At 42.2% G+C, this 21,650-nt stretch overlaps 1 protein-coding gene across 1 annotated transcript in view; it reads right to left on the reverse strand.

Moving 5' to 3' along the window:
* The window catches only part of prdm6 (PR domain containing 6), a 56,027-nt gene that overhangs the window by 12,137 nt on the left and 22,240 nt on the right, over positions 1 to 21,650 (reverse strand). The window contains exons 4-6 of the mRNA XM_038998809.1: positions 9,113 to 9,240; positions 4,718 to 4,842; positions 2,090 to 2,432 (exon numbers count right to left, since the gene is read on the reverse strand). Coding sequence (XP_038854737.1) covers positions 2,090 to 2,432; positions 4,718 to 4,842; positions 9,113 to 9,240 — 596 coding nt within the window. The remainder of the gene's footprint in view (positions 1 to 2,089; positions 2,433 to 4,717; positions 4,843 to 9,112; positions 9,241 to 21,650) is intronic.

Here is a 21,650-nt window from a genome sequence, read left to right on the forward strand (position 1 = left end):
AGAAATGTCCTCTGGTCTGATGAAACAAAAATAGAACTGTTTGGCCATAATGACCATCGTTATATTTGGAGGAAAAAGGGGGATGCTTGCAAGCCGAAGAACACCATCCCAACCGTGAAGCACGGGGGTGGCAGCATCATGTTGTGGGGGTGCTTTGCTGCAGGAGGGACTGGTGCACTTCACAAAATTGATAGCATCATGAGGGAGGAAAAGTATGTGGATATATTGAAAAAACATCTCAAGACATCAGTTAGGCAGTTAAAGCTTGGTTACAAATGGGTCTTCCAAATGGACAATGACCCCAAGCATTCTTCCAATGTTGTGGCAAAATGGCTTAAGGATAACAAAGTCAAGGTATTGGAGTGGCCATCACAAAGCCATGACCTCAATCTTATAGAAAAATTGTGGGCAGAACTAAAAAATCATGTGCGAGCAAGGAGGCCTACAAACCTGACTCAGTTACTCCAGCTCTGTCAGGAGGAATGGGCCAAAATTCACCCAACTTATTGTGGGAAGCTTGTGGCAGGCTACCCAAAACGTTTGACCCAAGTTAAACAATTTAAAGGCAATGCTACCAAATACTAATTGAGTGTATGTAAACTTCTGACTCACTGGGAATGTGATGAAAGAAATAAAAGCTGAAATAAATCATTCTCTCTACTATTATTCTGACATTTAACATTCTTAAAATAAAGTGGTGATCCTAACTGACCTAAGAGGGAATTTCTACTAGGATTAAATGTCAGGAGTTGTGATAAACTGAGTTTAAATGTATTTGGCTAAGGTGTATGTAAACTTCCGACTTCAACTGTATATATGCCTTCATTTCTCAAAAATATAGCCCAGACTATTTATTAGCTTTCGTTTGACATGAAATTTGATTTGCTCCTATGTTAGTGCTCATTCGGCCTTTTACATGGAAATGTCCTTGTCACAATCCAACCCAATGCCAAATCAAACCAAATGTTATTTGTCACATGCGCCTAATACAACAGGTGTAGACCTTACAGTGAAATGCTTACTTACATGCCCTTAACCAACAATGCAGTTAAGGGAAAAAAAGTAAGAGATAAGAAAAACAAATAATTAAAGAACAGCAGTAAATAACAATAGTGGGGCTATATACAGGGGGTACCGGTTCAGAGTCAATGTGCGGGGGCACAGGTGTCGAGGTAGTTGAAGTAATTATGTACATGCAGGTAGGGTTATTAAAGTGGCTATGCATAGATGATAACAGAGAGTAGCAGCAGCGTGAGGGGTGCAAATAGTCTGGGTAGCCATTTGATTAGCTGTTCAGGAGTCTCATGGCTTGGGGGTAAAAGCAGTTTAGAAGCCAATGTAACCATATTGTTCCAGGACATTGCCATGGCCAGTATACAGAAAAAATTCCAAGCTCTTTTGTGTTTGTGCTATAAAGAGCTCCCTTCGTTGCCTCCCTCTTCCACACATATTGTCTGTCACACACCCACACATACATGTGGAAACACATGCATGCACACAGAAATGTACTCAAAATGACACGTTATTTATACGAGGCATAAAATGCTGAATTGTGTTCGAAATAACATTTTATCAAAGAAAGGCTATTTATAAGACTGTATGCTATATTGCTTCACTTCCTGTTACAAAAGGAATAAGCTACTAGCAAACAGTGTGAAAACCAACCCCATACTGTGTGACAACCAACCCCACGATGGGGCTTGTTGTCACAAGTGGACAGTGTGTTTGATGGCTTATAATGCCATGTTGGAATAAGATGTGAGGATAAAAAGGGTCCCCATTTCAACCCAAGACCTTGGTCTTTCTACTAATATTGAAGAGAGTCTTGTAAGATATACCGGTGCTGAGAAATACACACGAGTAAAAAGTGTGACAACCAACCCCATTCATCACTACACTATATACAATAGCATGGCAAGTTTTTTTTAAATTTCCCCAATGAACCCCATGGAAACAGAACTTTCTGAAATTAAAAATAGACACAAAGCAAGAAGAACGCCTAAATGTCTGTAAGAGTCTGTGACTACTAGGATATATCAAGCATTATGATGATTCATATTATGAGATGGCTCAAAGGCTGTTACCTTACCTGTCTGGGTTCTGTGTGCACACATGCATCTGGAGCAGGATGCGTTGCGTGAACGTCTTAAAGCACTGGCCGCACTTCCAGAGGTGCCAGTCACTGAACTCGGTGCTCAGCTGGCTGGTGGAGGTGGGGCTGGCTAGGACTCGCTGGTTCTTAGAGCTCATCTGGTTGAAGCCGGAGTCCGTGTGGCCACCCTTGTCCATCAGGGAGAAGCTTCTGGAGCAGGGCGAGTGGGGGAAGACCATGGAGCGCAGCAGGGCCACGGAGAAACCTTTGCCCGTTTTACTGAGCGGCTGCAGCGTCTCTTGTCTGCTCATGGCCTCCATGACTGTGGTTGGTACATTCACTAAAGGAGGAAAACAGTAGAAAACATGGAACATACAGTCATGTAAACCACTATCAGCATGTGATGTGAGGATACAGCTAGTATGTTGTGCCTTAGCACCCTTATACAACTGGAATGGGGTAACGTTCATTCTAATTCACAAGGTCAGAGTTTTAATATTGAAAATAAAGACATTGGAAAATATATTATGCTTTGAAGCTTATGTATCCTATTTGTATTTACACAAAACTTTTATACTGAATAGATTTCCGTACATACATGTTTCCCTAGCTACAGCTAATAGAATACTGTCATCACACATCCTTAACTAATTTAATCTTTCTTCATTTCACTTCGGCTAAATGCAACAGGCTAAATGTATACTTATTTTATCTTGGTTCTGAGTTTGACTGTCATTGACTATCTTGTTGTTGTTTTTCTTACCATGTGGGTGAGTTCGAGTCATGACCAAAACATAACAACACAGATGAGATCTATTCTCTCTCAGCTACTGGATCACAGAAAAGAAAAGCTGCAGTCTTTGTGCATCCTAAGCATAAACAACTTGATGCAAGAAAGTTTCATTGTTGTTATAAGAAACATATGACGATCCTTCATCACTACACACTGATCTCTGACTGCATTCAAGAAGTCAGAGCCATAATAGCTCATGGGTGGACGAACCACATCCCACATTCTTTGTATTGCGACATGCTGTGTACATAAACACAGATTTACACAACTGTAACGTGATACATGTGGGAGTAGGGCTAGGCCTTTCTTATTTAATACTACTTCAATTTTTCTGGGCATTGTTTTAATGTTAGATCTCGTAACGCTGTTCAGTATCAGGCTAAGGAAGTGTGATTGAAGCTAACTTGTGAAAATGTACATAAAGACAATTGTGAGGTGGTTCTGAAGTTGTGCATGTTGTAGAGGAGGGCATTGACTAATTAAAGGGCAAACTCATAGTACTGAACCTCCCCAATCCAGCAGCTTTCATTTGCTATCACATGCACACACTATTCCTTCATGTGGGTTGTATTAGGGGAAGAGGTCTATTTCTGTGTAACCAGGCTTCAGTGTCTGTAATGGGTAGATTCTCCCTTAAGAGAGCTATTCTAAGATATATTGATTCATGCAGGGTATGCTGATTTGCAAGGAGTTCACAGCACTCTCCCTCCTCGACCTCTCCATTGTTTGCCACGTTTTAAGGCTACAATACTGCATCTATCAAATTATACTATACACTTTTAAAACAGTTTATATGAAAAGGCACTTGTCTAAACAGGACTCCAACTAGACTGAAGTAATAAAATGTTGAACATGTAAACAGTGAACTGTCAGGCCCTGTCGGTTGTCCAAGACCTCCAGTGGCCAGTGAGTTCCAAAGAAACCAGACAGAGCAGTATGGGGCAAAATGCTGGTTAAGACAGAAAATAGTCATTCATTTTCCCAAATGCTCCTACAAAGACTGTTAACAGACAATCCCTCAAAAATGTCTGGGGGAGATAAATACTATTGTTTCAATAAACCTAACCGATTGTCTCTTCGATGAGAGAACAGCTTAGAAAATAGAAAATTGTGATACGTAACTAACGGGTACTGTCCGTTGAAAATCAACATTGAGTCATTGGTTTAATTCGCCACAATATGACAAAATAATTTTTCATCCTGTTTGCACTGGCAAGGTTTGATTGGTTCAGCCATATAAATCAGGCTTAAGTAAATTTAAGGGTCCACTATTTGCATCAGTTTTTGTGGCTTGGCGCAGCTATGCCCAGTCAAATGCTTTTTGTCTTTAATAAAATTACACACTGAAATCCAAAGTAAATTATAGCATTTTCATTAACCTACTACTTTTTGGACAGTAGTCCTTTTGCAAATATGCTTTGTTCGGTTATGCTAGGCACCAGATTTGTTATGTCTGTCATTAAGTCCTATTCATGACAATGTTATGTACTATATCATTCTAGTATTCTTACATGGAAATACTAGATATCTTTATAGGAGTCATACTATATTTGGATATTTAAAAAAAAAATTGTTTAAATCAGTACATGCTGATGGCTGTATGTGGATCATATTCCTTTTGAATGTTCAGATGAAATAGGGACAACAGCAACAACTGCACACCAACCCAATGGCCCAGAGCAGAGTAATGTACTGTATACTGTATGTATGTTTTTGTCTTATTTCCTGTATATGTTAATTGGGACAGAAGAATGAAACAAATGAGTTGAATATAGAAAAACAGGAGGAGAGAGATGACTAGAAGAGATGAGAAAGGAGAAAGAGATGCTTACAGTTTTCATCCTGCGCAATGCACTGTAGAGGGATGCCAAAGAAGGAGGTGTAGCTGTCATTGTACCAGACAAGGAGCTCTGTTCCTCTTGGAATGTCCATACATGCCCGGTAGAATATACATGATCTGTACAGTAGAGAAAACAATGCTGTCAATTAATCTACCCACTTGGCACAAACTGGTTGTTTCAATGTAATTTGTCAATGTATTGTGACGTGGAATCGAAATGGAAAATACATTGGATTTGGAAAAAAAAGTTGTTTTGAGGGTGAAGTTTCAACCACAGAATTATGTCATCATGATAACCAATTTTCAACATAGATAATGCTTGTATAAAATATGTTGAATTTGTACCTTTGAAACAACATCAGATTTTCTACATTATAGGCACTATCAGTAAAAAACAATAGGCTGGGCAGCACCTCCTACTGGAAAGCTGATCTATCTACAGCTATCCCATCCATGGTATTAACCAAGCCCAGGACTGCTTGGTTTTGATATTTGTCACTGACGACTACCAATGTGCTATCATGAGAATGAATAACTAAATAGATTTACTGTTGCTATCAAAGTAATTCCAAAGGAGGTTCAATAGAGCAAATGAAATGTAACCATACTTTAAAAGTCATTATCTAATAGGCCAATATAGCATTTGCGAAATCAACAGCTATTGTTTCAATTCAACCGAGGGTTCAACAATTTTTTTAAATTTCAAATGTATTCTTCAAGTTAATAATTAATATGTTGGATGTACGTCTCCATCTTAACCAGAAATGTAAGTTAAAGAATAGGACTTAATCAAATGATTTGATTTAGTCACATTCTTTAACTTGTTCCTGCATTCACAGGGACTTAATTCACGGTAAACACTGCATATATCTGTTCAATTGAAAATTACCTTTACATTTCAAGCGAGCTATAGCGCTGAACTTCGGCTATACGGATTGAATTGAGCCCTAAACCAAAAATCTGACATTGTTTCTCCATTAGAATTTGTGCTTTTAGATGTTTGAAAGCATAGAGATAACACTTTGGGAATTCTGTATTTTTGAGTGGGTGAATAAAGGTTGAAATCTCATTGATCAACCAAATATTACCCAAATTTCGATGTTGAAATGTGGTGTGCCCAATGTGTATGTGTGAACTACTCACAATACAATTTCATGTACAAACGATGTACGACAGTAAATGCAAACAAAAGCATTAGAGGCCCTCAGTATGCCTTTTGCTTTGTGTCTGACAGAATATATAATCACGTCCAAGCATCACATCCAATTTCCTCTTTGGCGAGTTGAAAAACTCCGCATGTGAGAGGCTGAGGTTTTACAAGAAGAAACATGGCAGCTGTGATGCAATGCTTATTTAATGAATCAGGTTCGAAATGAATAGGCATTATACTGTACATTTCCATGGCAGTGGGATATGCATTACTTTGTCACTATCTTAAATATGCCCCCATGCTGACATTCCAGGATTTTGCTTCACTAGCAAATAACATATCCATATATTTCAAATAATTATGTATAAAAAAATATATATATAAACATTTGACAGAAATGCTTCTTTGGTCTTGGCCTAGCTGCTGAAGCCTGTGAGTTTGTATTAATTCCTTCCACCACAACATAAATATGAAGCAAAGACAAGCCCATAAATCAAACACATCTTATAACCTGAGAAAAGCACAAATATTCCATGTATTTTATACCCTTGTAATGTTCCGTCTCTCAGTTTGGCCTCACTTAACATAAACACTGGAGCACACAAATAAATGTACTGGGACTAAATGACTCAGTTGGCTGCTGACAGAGGGCTGTTTTCTAAGCGATAGGTGGTCTTGCACACTTTGAGGCGGGTGAAAGAGTGTAAATGTAAACCATTTCTTACAAGCCTGCTGTCACTTTCAAAACTTGTGCAAATCTCAGCTCAGTGGAGCACATCAAAGGCATTTTTTCAGTTTTGGATAATATTTCCCTTGCTGACATGTATTTAGTATTGTGGTTGGATGACTCATAAAGACAACGGCGGGACGTCCCAGTGCAGGCAAAGTGAAGCACATGCCAATGGACGTTATTGTCAGAGCAAAAACAAAACAGCCATCCCAGGGTCAATCAATCACGAGCTGCTTTGAAGAGAATTCCATTTAGATATTGCAAATCATAACATAAGGAATTCAAACCAGCTGACTGCCTGTGGAGGACATCCCCACACGGCTCAGAGGAGGGAAACAGGAGTGTCTGCATTAGGAGTACATGTATATGATGATGTGGAACTAAGTCTCAAGGGTTTTCACTAATCATAGCTCTCTCATAGTTATGGACCAGGGCCTGTATTCACAAAGCATCTCAGAGAAGGTTCCCTCTGTCCATGGAATCTTATTTATTATGATCTAATAGGCTAAACTTATCCTAGATCAGCAATCCTACTCTGAAAAGCTTTATGGATATGGGCCTAGTTTGGTACAATAATGTGTCAAGACAGCAAAAGTATTGGATCTAGTCCACAGATCATCAGTATTAAGTTATTCCTCTTCATAGTCATGGACTACAATACACTGCCGTTCAAAAGTTTGGGGTCACTTAGAAATGTCCTAGTTTTTGAAACAAAAGCACATTTTTGGTCCATTAAAATAACATAAAATTGATCAGAAATACAGTGTAGACATTGTTAATGTTGTAAATTACTATTGTAGCTGGAAACGGCAGATTTTTTTTATGGAATATCTACATAGGCCCATTATCAGCAACCATCACTCCTGTGTACCAATGGCACTTTGTGTTAGCAATCCAAGTTTATAATTTTAAAAGGCTAATTTATCATTAGAAAACCCTTTTGCAATTATGTTAGCACAGCTGAAAACTGTTGTGCTGGGATCGGTGTCCCTCCCATGGGACGGTTGAGCTAACGTAGGCTAATGTGATTAGCATGAGGTTGTAAGTAACAAGAACATTTACCAGGACATAGACATATCTGATATTGGCAGAAAGATTAACAAGAATTTAAGCTAACTGCAGTCCAATTACAGTAGCTTTTACAGTGAAAGAATACCATGATATTGTTTGAGGAGAGTGCACAATTTTGAACATGAAAAGTTATTAATAAACAAATGAGGCATATTTGCGCAGTCTTGTTACAACATTTTTTAACAGAAATGTAAATGGTTCATTGGATCAGTCTAAAACTTTGCACATTCACTGCTGCCATCTCGAGGCCAAAATCTAAATTGCACCTGGCCTGGAATAATACATTATGGCCTTTCTCTTGCATTTCAAAGATGATGGTACAAAAAAATACAATAGAATGGTTGGTTTTTATCTTTGTATTATCTTTTACCAGATGTAATGTGTTATATTCTGCTACATTCCTTTCACATTTCCACAAACGTCAAAGTGTTTCCTTTCAAATGGTACCAAGAATATGCATATCCTTGCTTCAGGGCATGAGCTACAGGCAGTTAGATTGGGGCGTGTCATTTTAGGCTAAAACTGGGGGGAAAAGGGGCAGGATCCTTAAGAGGCCAGAAACAAAGGACTTTCTTCTGAAACTCGTCAGTCTATTCTTGTTCTGAGAAATGAATGCTATTCCATGCGAGAAATTGCCAAGAAACTGAAGATCTGGTGCAACACTGTGTACTACTCCCTTCGCAGAACAGCTCAAACTGGCCCTACCCAGAATAGAAAGAGGAGTGGGAGGTGCACAACTGAGCAAGAGGACAAGTACATTAGAGTGTCTAGTTTGAGAGACAGACGTCTCACAAGTCCTCAACTGGCAGCTTCATTAAATAGTACCCGCAAAACACCAGTCTCAACGTCAACAGTGGAGAGGCAACTCCGAGATGCTGGCCTTCTAGGCAGAGTTTCTCTGTCGAGTGTCTGTGTTCTTTTGCCCATCTTAATCTTTTCTTTTTATCGGCCAGTCTGAGATATGGCTTTTTTCTTTGCAACTGTCTAGAAGGCCAGCATCCCGGAGTCGCCTCTTCACTGTTGACATTGAGACTGGCCAACAGTGGTGCTGTTGTAGGAGTTGATACATTCTTTGTTAGGGCAAATCAAGTCGGACATTTTTAAGTGGAAATTACAAACTTTAGGAGCCTTTTTAAACCTCAAATAGACTTCAAGCTTGAATTCCCTGCTGTGCAGGAATATTCCTGTAACAACAGGATGATCAAATTAAGATATGGCATCTGTATGGTAAGCCTGCATAGACTGCAGCTGACAGTGTCAAATTTGCTGTGTGAATAATAATTTATGCCTGAATACATAGTGTTGATCACATGCTGTACTCACAGTTGGGCCTACATGGTATGGAGTGATATTAATGTTAATACAATTTCTAAATGATTAAATTCCTGGTGGAAGTAACATGGTACTTTCCCACCCACATTCCATGCAGTCTTTACCTGTACTGGACCACCATCATGTTTTGCTCGCCACAGTGCCGTGCACAGCGAATGTATCTCATCCAGCTCGACTTGCTCGGCTCATTGCCGTCAATAAAGTGCTGTAACGTCCCTTCCTGGTCATAGATCTGGAAGGCAATGGGGGTTTATGTAGTTAGTCTTCCTACAGATACACAACAAGCATGATTCATTAAAGCACCCTTTAATTGTTATCTACACAACTTTCAACAATGACACACACAGGAATTAGGAATGTGATGGACTGCCAAGCTCCACATGTTGTTGTAAAATGTAAACAGTGTACATGTGAGAGCATTGTATAAGTATAAACATGATTTGCCCTAGAGCAGGGCTCTCCAACCTTGTTCCTGGAGTGCTACTGTCTTGTAGATGCACTCCAACCCTAACCTAGCACACTGATTCAAATAGTTAGCTCGTTGATAAGCTGAATCAGGTTAGTTACAACGGGGTTTGAAGCAAAAATCTACAGCAGGGTAGCTCTCCAGGAACAGGGTTGGAGAGCCCTGCTCTAGAGTATCGTTTAAGTATGAAAATTATTTGCTCTAGGTTAACAGCATCTAAAGTTGATGATGTGAGTTAAAGCTGGAATCCTTAATGGTGAAACTGCCATGTCAGTTTGCGATATTACAACAACAAAGTTGCTGCAAACAACATTGCACATGCGATAGAACAACAGCATAAGTAATGAAATTTGTTTTACCCCCACCTCTGCTTTGTAAAAAAAATTATAATAACACCGGCCGTGAGGCAGACCGTGGCGCTTTTTCCACTTATTGCGGATTCCATCTTTAAAAGGATGTCATACAATTTTGGTTTCAAATATTTGAGTGGCTTCCTTTCCTTCCTCTCTCTAGCCCCATTTATACCAGGTTCTAACATGCGTCCTTTGTCCTGATTGTGTCCACATCCTGATTGTGCCCACATTTGTAGACAGATGTAGACGATGATCTGATTGTGATCCGATCTTCCTGCCCACCTCCGGAGGTAGTCGGGCACGCATTGTGTCTGGATATTTCACAAGTGTAGACATAGGGTAGCAGGGAGTCAAACTCATTCCATAGAGCCCTAGTGTCTGCTGGTTTTTGTTTTTTTCCTTTCAATTAAGACCAAGACAACCAGATGAGGGGAGTTCCTTACTAATCAGTGAGCTTAATTCATTGATTAAGTCCAAGGGAGGAGCAAAACCCACAGACACTCGGCCCTCCGTGGAATGAGTTTGACACGTGGTTTAGAGCATTCGAATACCTGAGCCGACAAAGTGAAAAATCTGTCGATGTGCCCTTGAGCAAGGCACTCAACCCTAATTTGCTCCAGGGGTGCTGTACTACTATGGCTGACCCTGTAAAAATAAAAAAATAAAACATTTCACTGCACTTACAGTATCCGGTGTGTGACAATAATAAAACATCTGGACAGTGAAACCATTTAAACCATCATCATGATCACTTCTAAAATCATTGACAGGTGGTACCATTGACTTATGACATCGATATGTGTAAATTAATAATATTTTTAAAGAATATCTGTCAAATAATTTGCATACAGTGAGGGACCAGGAAATCTGGTCACAATGTGGACATAGTGGATAGATAAGAGACACATTTTAATACCATGTGTAGATGCATATCTGAAAATATAGGCACAATCAGAATATGGACAAGATCAGGACCAAGTATGCATTTTAGCACCAGGTATAAACGAGGCTTCTCGCTCTCGCTCTCTCACTCTCACTTAAAGCTCTGTTAACATATGTGCCCCCAATATCAGTCACTATATATCAACCAACCAATCTGAAATAGCCACACAATGAGAAAACAATATATATTTATTTGGCCATTTCATCATGTTCATGGCAAAAAAGCTGCTCATATTGGAAAAGCTGGTTGACTAATAAGTACATTGAAGTGAAAACATAGAGACATAAATATAAGATGTAAGGACCGTATCTAAGCAATATAATAATTCCTGAATAAAACATTTTAATTGTTTATTTTGGAAGATTTTTTGGGGGGGGATAATCATGGACAATAGTGATGTACAATGTCCTACACTTCGAAATGTATAAAACAGCTTTATCCCTGCCGCAGTTCATTCAGTTTGCATCTAGGCAGTTAGGGGATTCGAGCCTTGTCACTGGCCACCAGCAAAATGGATGAGATTTCAAAACCCCACTGACCCCATTGAATCTCTGACATCTAGTTTGTCGGCTGTGATTCCCCTTCCTTATCCCATTCCATTCTTATCCTTGTGGCTTTTCTGGTGAACCATCTCTGGCTTTGACACCATGATAGAATACTTGAAGGGATAGCTCACCCAAATTACAAAATTACATATTGGCTTCCTTACCCTGTAAGCAATCTAGTTTCCTTGGCACTGTTTCCACATGCTAACATTTTAGCATTTTATATTAGCTTTTTTTGTACAACATGTCAAAATCATCCGAAAGTATGTCAAATTGATTGTGAACCTCAACAAAGTCACTTATCGATCATTTGAACATGATGCGCAAAAAATGCTAATATCAGTCCAGTGACTTGAGTGAGATTTGTGCCACAGATGCTAAAACGTTAGCATGTGGAAACAGTGCCCAGAAAAATAAACCAAAGCATGGATTGCTCACACACCTTGTCCATAGACTTTTACAGGGCAAGGAAACCAATTGCGATTTTCTAATTTGGGTGAACTTTCCCTTTAAGACATTAGTTACACTGGAGATGTTTGTTACACAAGTACAAGACAGGTCCTCCAGCTGCTTTATCTAAATTATCATGTCCATCTTGAGACAAGAGATGATTGTGCACTGTAGATAGACATTAAGAAATTAAGAAAATTATACTTTTATTTACTTATTTCCTTTTTTTCTATCCAACAGCTGACATTTTTAAACTAGTTTTCCTCAAATCTGTCACGTTCCTGACCGGTTTTCTGTTATTTTGTATGTGTTTGACGGTCAGGGCGTGAGTTTGGGTGGGTAGTCTATGTTATGTGTTTCTATGTTGGTTAAAGGGTGACCTGATATGGCTCTCAATTAGAGGCAGGTGGTTTTCATTTCCTCTGATTGAGAGCCATATTAAGGTAGGTGTTTTCACATTGATTGTTGTGGGTGGTTGTCTCCTGTGTCAGTGTCTGTGTATGTTACGCCACACGGGACTGTTTTCGGTTTTGTTCGTTCGTTCGTTTTATGTAGTCATTTTTCCTGTTCATGCGTTCTTCGTGTTTCATGTAAGTTCGTCGTCCAGGTCTGTCTACATCGTTTATTATTTTGTAAATTGTTCAAGTATATTTTCGTGTTCGTTTTCGTCCTTGTGAAATAAATATAATGTCAAGTTACAACGCTGCGTCTTGGTTCAATCCATGCTCCTCCTCTTCGGATGAAGAGGAGGAATTCCGTTACAGAACCACCCACCGAACCAGAACCAAGCAGCGTGAGTTCGAACAGTGGCCTACGAAACAGGAATCCTGGACATGGGAAGAAATATTGGACGGAAAAGGTCCATGGGCACAGCCGGGAGAATATCGCCGTCCCAAAGCTGAGCTGGAGGCAGCGAAAGCAGAGAGGCGGCGATATGAGGAGGCAGCAAGGAGACGTGGCTGGAAGCCGGAGAATCAAGCTCAAGACCGGAGATATGAAGGTACGCGGCTAGCAAGGAAGCCCGAGAAGAAACCCCAAAAATTTCTTGGGGGGGGGCTAAGAGGTAGTGGGCCAAGGGCAGGTAGGAGACCTGCGCCCACTTCCCAGGCTAACCGTGGAGAGCGGGAGTACGGGCAGACACCGTGTTACGCAGTAGAGCGCACGGTGTCTCCTGTACGTGTTCATAGCCCGGTGCGGGTTATTCCACCTCCCCGCACTGGTAGGGCTAGATTGAGCGTTGAGCCGGATGTCATGAAGCCGGCCCTACATATCTGGCCACCAGTACGTCTCCTCGGGCCGGCTTACATGGCACCAGCCTTACGCATGGTGTCCCCGGTTCGCCTACATAGCCCGGTGCGGGTTATTCCACCTCCCCGCACTGGTCGGGCGACGGGGAGCATTCAGCCAGGTAAGGTTGGGCAGGCTCAATGCTCAAGGGAGCCAGTACGCCTGCACGGTCCGGTATTTCCGGCGCTACCTCCCCGCCCCAGCCCAGTACCACCAGTGCCTACACCACGCACCAGGCTTCCAGTGCGTTTCCAGAGCCCTGTTCCTCCTCCACGCACTCTCCCTATGGTGCGTGTCTCAAGCCCAGTGCCTCCAGTTCCGGCACCACGCACTAAGCCACCTGTGCGTCTCCAGAGCCCTGTACACACTGTTCCTTCTCCCCGTACTCGTCCTGATGTGCGTGCCCTCAGCCCGGTACCACCAGTTCCGGTACCACGCACCAGGCCTATAGTGCGCTTCGAGAGGTCAGTGTGCCCTGTCCCTGCTCCCCGCACTAGCCTTGAAGTGCGTGTCTCCAGTCCGGTGCCTCCAGTTCCGGCACCACGCACCAGGCCTACAGTGCGCTTCAGTCGGCTAGAGTCTGTAGTCTGCCCAACGCCGTCTGAGCCATCCGTCTCCTCAGCGCCATCTGAGCCATCCGTCTCCTCAGCGCCATCTGAGCCATCCGTCTCCCCAGCGCCATCTGAGCCATCCGTCTCCCCAGTGCCGTCTGAGCCATCCGTCTGCCCAGTGCCGTCTGAGCCATCCGTCTGTCCCGAGCCATTAGAGCCGCCCGTCTGTCCCGAGCCGTCAGAGCCGTTCGTCAGTCAGGAGCCGCTAGAGCCATTCGTCAGACAGGATCTGCCAGAGCCGCCAACCAGACAGGATCTGCCAGAGCCGCCAACCAGACAGGATCTGCCAGAGCCGCCAACCAGACAGGATCTGCCAGAGCCGCCAGCGAGCCATGAGCGTCCAGAGCCGTCAGCCAGCCATGAGCGTCCAGAGCCGTCAGCCAGCCATGAGCGTCCAGAGCCGTCAGCCAGCCATGAGCGTCCAGAGCCGTCAGCCAGCCATGAGCGTCCAGAGCCGTCAGCCAGCCATGAGCGTCCAGAGCCGTCAGCCAGCCATGAGCGTCCAGAGCCGTCAGCCAGCCATGAGCGTCCAGAGCCGTCAGCCAGTCATGAGCTGCCCCTCAGCCCAGAGCTGCCATTGATCCAGAACTGTCCCTCAGTCCAGAGCTGTCTCTCTGTCCGGAGCTGCCCTTCAGTCCGGAGTTGCCCCTCTATCCTGAGCTACCTCTCTATCCTGACCTACCTCTCGGTCCTGAGCTACCTTATCCCGGTGCTGCCCCTTGTCCTGGTGCTGCCCCTTATCTTAAGGTTAACATTTAAATTAAGTGGGTGTAAGATGAGGGTGGTCATTCTAAGGGGGAGACGTAAGCTGGGATTGACTATGGTGGGGTGGGGACCTCGCCCAGAGCCTGAGCCACCACCGTGGTCAGACGCCCACCCAGACCCTCCCCTAGACTTTTTGGTGGTGCGTTCAGAGTACGCACCTTGAGGGGGGGGTTATGTCACGTTCCTGACCGGTTTTCTGTTATTTTGTATGTGTTTGACGGTCAGGGCGTGAGTTTGGGTGGGTAGTCTATGTTATGTGTTTCTATGTTGGTTAAAGGGTGACCTGATATGGCTCTCAATTAGAGGCAGGTGGTTTTCATTTCCTCTGATTGAGAGCCATATTAAGGTAGGTGTTTTCACATTGATTGTTGTGGGTGGTTGTCTCCTGTGTCAGTGTCTGTGTATGTTACGCCACACGGGACTGTTTTCGGTTTTGTTCGTTTTATGTAGTCATTTTTCCTGTTCATGCGTTCTTCGTGTTTCATGTAAGTTCGTCGTCCAGGTCTGTCTACATCGTTTATTATTTTGTAAATTGTTCAAGTATATTTTCGTGTTCGTTTTCGTCCTTGTGAAATAAATATAATGTCAAGTTACAACGCTGCGTCTTGGTTCAATCCATGCTCCTCCTCTTCGGATGAAGAGGAGGAGGAATTCCGTTACAAAATCTGGACTGAGTCACAATTTAAACTAAGTGGTGAGCACTTAATAATAGACAAGGGTGATGGGAAATACAAAGTGGAATCTTACATTTGGTAATTTTCCATAATACAAAAATAAATGGCAAAAAAAATTGCCAGATGAATGTCATATCACTGCCATACAGCAGTCATAGAATTGGGATTTTTTTTCATCGTATATTGCAATGGGAACAGAATGTAGTGACATTCAACATCAGGTCATTGTTATTTGGAAAGAAGCAGGGTGAAAAGTGACATTTTAAAAATCGTATTTGGATGGAGAAGCCAGCCTGTCATCTTTACTATAGTGCTTATAGATCCCACAGGCCGATGAAGCAGTGAGGAGAGCAGCCTCTCATCAACCGAGCCTGTGCTGTGATCACAAGCAGCAGCCACTGAACCCTTCAATGCACCCCAACATATTTTTTTTTTGGTCCACTTGAAAAAGTCCTGACAGTCCATTCATTTCCCTGGCCTGTGGAGCAGCACACTGTTTGACTCGTCTGATCCAGACACTTTGATGCTGGAGCTCTTCCAGGGTGTCCCGCTGAGTACAAGCTCCTCTTCCCAAATCCAGGGGAAAATAAGTCATTGTCCGTCTTTCTAAGTGAGAAATATTCTCACTGTTAAATGTGTATTTTTCCCTCCTTTTCTTCTGTCCAGCTGGACAACAGCAAGTGATGTTTACAGATGTGATATTTATGTTGATATTTTTTTGTGTTTGCTTTGCAGTATCCAAATATCTTTTGGAGTGGAATCGTTTTTCACTCCTTTTGAGAAGATAGATTAATTTGTATTCCTTCCTTCTATCAGCGTTGCTGAGTCTCGGGTCATGTTGTTCCAACGTGTTATATTAGGCCTATAACAAACACATGGAGTACTGTCAGCACAAATAATTATCCATATTTTTCTGTGTGCCGCCTGGACTAAAAAAATCATCGCATGTCGCATGAAGGCGTAATGATTGACAACATATGCATAGCGTTGTCCCAAAAGGCTGCATGATATTTTTTTCTGGCCTTCATGTGACATTGGATTTGACATAACACAGTATTTATGTACGATACGTTGGAAATGCATAACAGCATGCATTAAGCAGGCTTTATGGCGCTTTTTGAATACTTTATGAACTTCTATCTGATGTACATTGGGACACGTTTGCGAAGCCACTGATCCCTACAATACGTATTAGGCCCCAATCTCCTCCACATAGTGTAATATGGGTCGTTCCACGAAGTGAGTTCCTTTTGCATCCCTTTGATATTTTCTGTATAAATTGTGCACCAATATTGCATTTTAAAAGCTTGTTATATTAAATTAGTGCCCTTTAATATAGACCACATGGAAAATTCAATACATCTGATTTTGAATATGAAAAAAGGTTTGCTAAAAGGCCAAAATGAATCATTAATCATATCCCTCCGTCAACCATGTGTAACTTCAAGAAATATTTTAACCCACTTAATCCCGAAATTTCACCATCATTGTAAAGCCATAGTTATTTTGTTGCTTTGACAAAAGTAATTTCTGAAGACAATTTTTTATTTCATGTGATTAGTGATTAATTTACGTATGTCCCTTATTTTAAGATCAACCCTGTTATGTACGTGCACTGCACTCTCATTTTAATATGGTGAAACCTGTCACTACTTCCGCCGAAGTCGGTTCCTCCCCTTGTCCGGGCGACGTTCGGCGGTCGACGTCACCGGTTTTCTAGCCATCGCCGATCCACCTTTCATTTTTAATTTTTTTTGTCTTGTTTTCCCACACACCTGGTTTACATTCCCTCATTATTTGACGTGTATATAACCCTCTGTTCCCCCATGTTTGTGTGTGGAATTGTTTGTTGTAAGTGTTTTGTGCATTTCTGACTGGTTGGCGACGGATTGTTTCAACCTGTATGTTGCTGTTCTGGGTGCCGTTTGTTTTTGCATCATTAAAGTGCTCCGGCTGTTACCTATTTCTGCTCTCCTGCACCTGACTTCCCCACTGCCAGTTACGCACCGCTTACAAAACCCTTCCTTGTTTTTCCTAAAGAAACATTGAACAACAATCATCTACATTGAACAAAAATATAAATTCAACATGTAAAGTGTTGGTCCCAGGTTTCATGAGCTGAAATAAAAGATACCAGAAATGTTCCATACGCACAAAAAGCTTATATCGCTCAAATTTTGTGCGCAAATTTGTTTACATCTCTGTTAGTGAGCATTTCTCCTTTGCTAAGATTATCCATTCACCTGACAGGTCTGGCATATCAAGAAGCTGATTTAACAGCATGATCATTACACAGGTGCACCTTGTGCTGGGAACAACAACACAATTCCACAGATGTCTCAAGTTTTGAGGGAGCGTGCAATTGGCATGCTGACTGCAGGAATGTCCACCAGAGCTGTTGCCAGATAAATTGAATGTTAATTTCTCTACCATAAACTGCCTTCAACATCGTTTAAGAGAATTTGGCAGTATGTCCAACCGGCCTCACAACCGCAGACCATGTGTATGGCGTTGTGTGGGCAAGCGGTTTGCTGATGTCAACGTTGTGAACAGAGTGCCCCATGGTGGCATTTGGGTTATGATATGGGAAGGCATATCTACGAACAACGAAGACAATTGCATTTTATCGATGGCAATTTGAATGCACAGAGATACCGTGATGAGATCCTGAGGCCTATTGTCGTGCCATTCATCTGCCGCCATCAACTCATGTTTCAGCATGATAATGCACAGCCCCATGATGCAAGGATCTGTATGCAATTCCTGGAAGCTGAAAATGTCCCAGTTCTTCCATGGCTTGTTCACCAGACATGACACCCATTGCGCAGTTTGGGATGCTCTGGGTCGATGTGTACGACAGCGTGTTCCAGTTCCTGCCAATATCCAGCAACTTTGCACAGCCATTGAAGAGGAGTGGGACAGCATTCCACAGGCCACAATCAATAGCCTGATCAACTCTATGCGAAGGAGATGAGGCAAATGGTGGTCACACCAGATACTGACTGGTTTTCTGATCCACGCCCCTACTTTTTTATTTAAGGTATCTTAAAATTGATTTAAATTGACTGATTTCCTGATATGAACTGTAACTCAGTAAAATTAGGTGAAATCAAATGTTTGTTTTTGACCTGAGCCTGAGCCTGAGCCAAGGACTACATGCTTCCACACTTCTCAAAAGGCACCGAATTGGTGGAACGACCCACATAGGACAGGGCAGCCCAGAAAACACACACTGATTAATAGCCCTCATTGTACTCTAGTCGACACAGAGGGTTACAAATGCAAAGCAAAGGCAAAGTGTGTGTCTGCAAACTCAACATCATTGAAAACAGCATTTAGCATCTCGAGCAGTGCTGTGTCTCTCCCGTGTTGTGTATTTTTTTCCCGACAGGATCTGACAGCACAACACACACACACATATGCACACCCTGTTGTATTTCTTCCCATCATGTCCAATAAACACCACAGCGTATGACTTACCCTCTGTATGCTATCAATGTCAACAGTTCAGCCCCTCCATTATTATACATTTCCCTGCATACGTGACCTTCGGTTTTCTCTGCATGCTAAACAAGCCCTGGCGTAGTGACATCTCACTTTATTGAGGAGCGGCCTGTTTATTACGGAGGTGAACCCTGTCAATAGCACTGCTGAAATCTGTCTATAGCTCACTGGAGCAATCAATTTTGTAAATGATTGCGATAATCAAGGAAATTGCCAAATTTATAAATCTCTGTATACAGCATTTTAAAGGCCACTTTATAGTAACTGCTGATGTTCTGAAAGCAAAGGGAGTTGTTTGTATGTGTTGTTGTGGGATTGGGATTTTACTGATGTGTCGAGCAAATAAAGAAGAAATAAAGATAAATCGTAAAATGGAGCAGAAGAGCTTTTTCTTCTTTTGATATTCACACCTAGGGTTGTAAAGGGTCGGAAACTTTCTGGAAATTTTCCATGGGAAGTTAAACCTGGGAATTTTTGGAATTTTGCTTAAATTCATCAAAAAAGGTAGCTTATAACAGGGAACTTTTTTTTGTGGGATACACATAAGGCAATTCTAGGTTTTGTGGCATATTTTGGTTAAACTATCCCCAATTCAATGGAATTGCAACCCTCTGCATGCACAGTGCATTCTTCCATCACATGTGCAGTGCACTCTTCCATCACATGTACAGCTGATTCTCAAGATCTTGCACACTAATGAGATGCTATTGAGCCCACACTACTACACTTTCTGAGCCAAGGACTACATGCTTCCTGGTAAGTTTTGATTACAATACTGGGTGGGGTGAATATATTTTATATGACATACATATTTTGTTAACTAGTAAATAGTAGCCTACAGCAAAGTGTGTTTAAATAATTTCTAACTTGTTAACAATTTCTGCTAGTTACTTTTTGCTACCATGTGGGGTTTAGCTTGCTTGAGCCTGCTAACTGAGGAATTCACCTGTTTCCATACATGTTTAATTTTAAAACATGTATCTTACAAAGGAGTTGTTTAATCTAACTGTTTAACTATTTATCTGTACATGGAATTGTATTTGGTTTTTTTAAACATTTTTTTTCTAATCTTTACAGGAAAATGCCACGGGCACTATCGGATGTGTGGAGACATTTCATTGCAGCTAATGTAGAAGGAAAAGCTGTGTACATTTGCAAATACTGTGCCAAATCATATGTGAAGAATGCAACAAAGATGCAGAATCATCTGGCTAAGTGCATAAAGTTCCCTCAGCGCTCACAACAAGCAACCTCTGACAGAAGTCCCTCTACTTCTATTTGAGGTGAAAATTATGAATCAGACACCTTATCAATAGCAACAGCTCATTTTCCTCATGGAATCATATGTTTTTTGACTCAATGGAGGAACATAGCCAGAGAAATGCTGATGAATGTCTTGCTCGAGCTGTGTATGCAACTGGTTCACCTCTGATGCTCACAGGCAATGTGTATTGGAAGAGAATTCTGAATGTTTATTGCCCAGCCTACACCCCTCCAACCAGACATGCTTTATCTACTCATTTGCTGGATGCAGAGTTCAACAGAGTTTAAGTGAAGGTCAAACAAATCATAGAGAATGCACTGTATTGCTATCATCTCTGATAGGTGGTCAAATGTTTGTGGGCAAGGAATAATTAACTACATCATCTACACCCCTCAACCAGTATTCTACAAGAGCACAGACACAAGGGACAACAGACACACCGGTCTCTACATTGCAGATGAGCTGAAGGCATTCATCAATGACCTTGGACCACAGAAGGTATTTGCACTTGTGACAGACAATGCTGCGAACATGAAGGCTGCTTGGTCTAAAGTGGAGGAGTCCTACCCTCACATCACACCCATTGGCTGTGCTGCTCATGCATTGAATATGCCCCTCAAGGACATCATAACACTGAAAACAATGGATACACTCTACAAGAGAGCCAAGGAAATGGTTAGGTATGTGAAGGGTCATCAAGTTATAGCAGCAATCTACCTCACCAAGCATAGGGAGGAGATTAAGAGCACCACATTGAAGCTGCCCAGCAACACCAGTTGGAGTGGTGTTGTCATCATGTTTGACAGTCTCCTGGAGCGGAAGGAGTCTCTCCAAGAAATGGACATATCTCAGTCTGCCGATATGGACAGCCCCATCAAGAGGATCCTCCTGGATGATGTATTTTGGGAGAGAGTGGTAAGCAGCCTGAAACTCCTGAAACCTATAGCAGTAGCTATTGCACAGATTGAGGGAGAGAATGCCATCCTGTCTGATGTTCAGACTCTGCTTGCAGATGTAAGAGAAGAAATCCGTACTGCCCTGCCCACTTCACTGTTGCTCCAAGCAGAGGAAACTGCAGTTCTGAAATACATCAAAAAGCGTGAAGACTTCTGCCTGAAGCCTATACACGCCGCAGCGTACATGTTGGACCCCAAGTATGCTGGCAAGAGCATCCTGTCTGGTGCAGAGATCAACAAGGCCTATGGTGTCATCACTACCGTGTCTCGCCACCTTGGCCTGGATGAGAGCAAGGTTCTTGGCAGTCTGGCAAAGTACACTTCCAAGCAAGGGCTTTGGGACGGAGATGCAATATGGCAGTCGTGCCAACATATCTCCCTTGTGGAAGGGACTTTGTGGATCTGAGGCTCTTTCCCCTGTTGCCTCCATCCTCCTCCAAATCCCAACAACATCAGCCACCTTAGAGCGCAACTGGTCCTTGTTTGGGAACACACACACCAAAGCACGCAACAGGCTGACCAATACAAGGGTTGAAAAATTGGTGGCCATCCGGGAAAATTTGAGGCTTTTTGAGCCTGACAACGAGCCATCCTCAACAAGGTTGGAAAGCGACAGTTAAGATGAGGCCTCAGAGTCTGATGTTCTCAGAGTCTGATGTTCAAGAGGTGGACATTGAGGAGGTCCAGGGAGAAGACATGGAAACCTGAGAGGAAGACAACCAAAGCTTTAGTTTCTAGACTATCATTTTACATATGTTGAAAACGTTTTTGGGAGATGCGATGGATCATTGGGGATCAGTCAATATTCCCTTTCTTTTGTTGTT

This window comes from Salvelinus namaycush, chromosome 1 (genome assembly GCF_016432855.1).
Source record: "Salvelinus namaycush isolate Seneca chromosome 1, SaNama_1.0, whole genome shotgun sequence".
Classification (NCBI taxonomy): domain Eukaryota; kingdom Metazoa; phylum Chordata; class Actinopteri; order Salmoniformes; family Salmonidae; genus Salvelinus; species Salvelinus namaycush.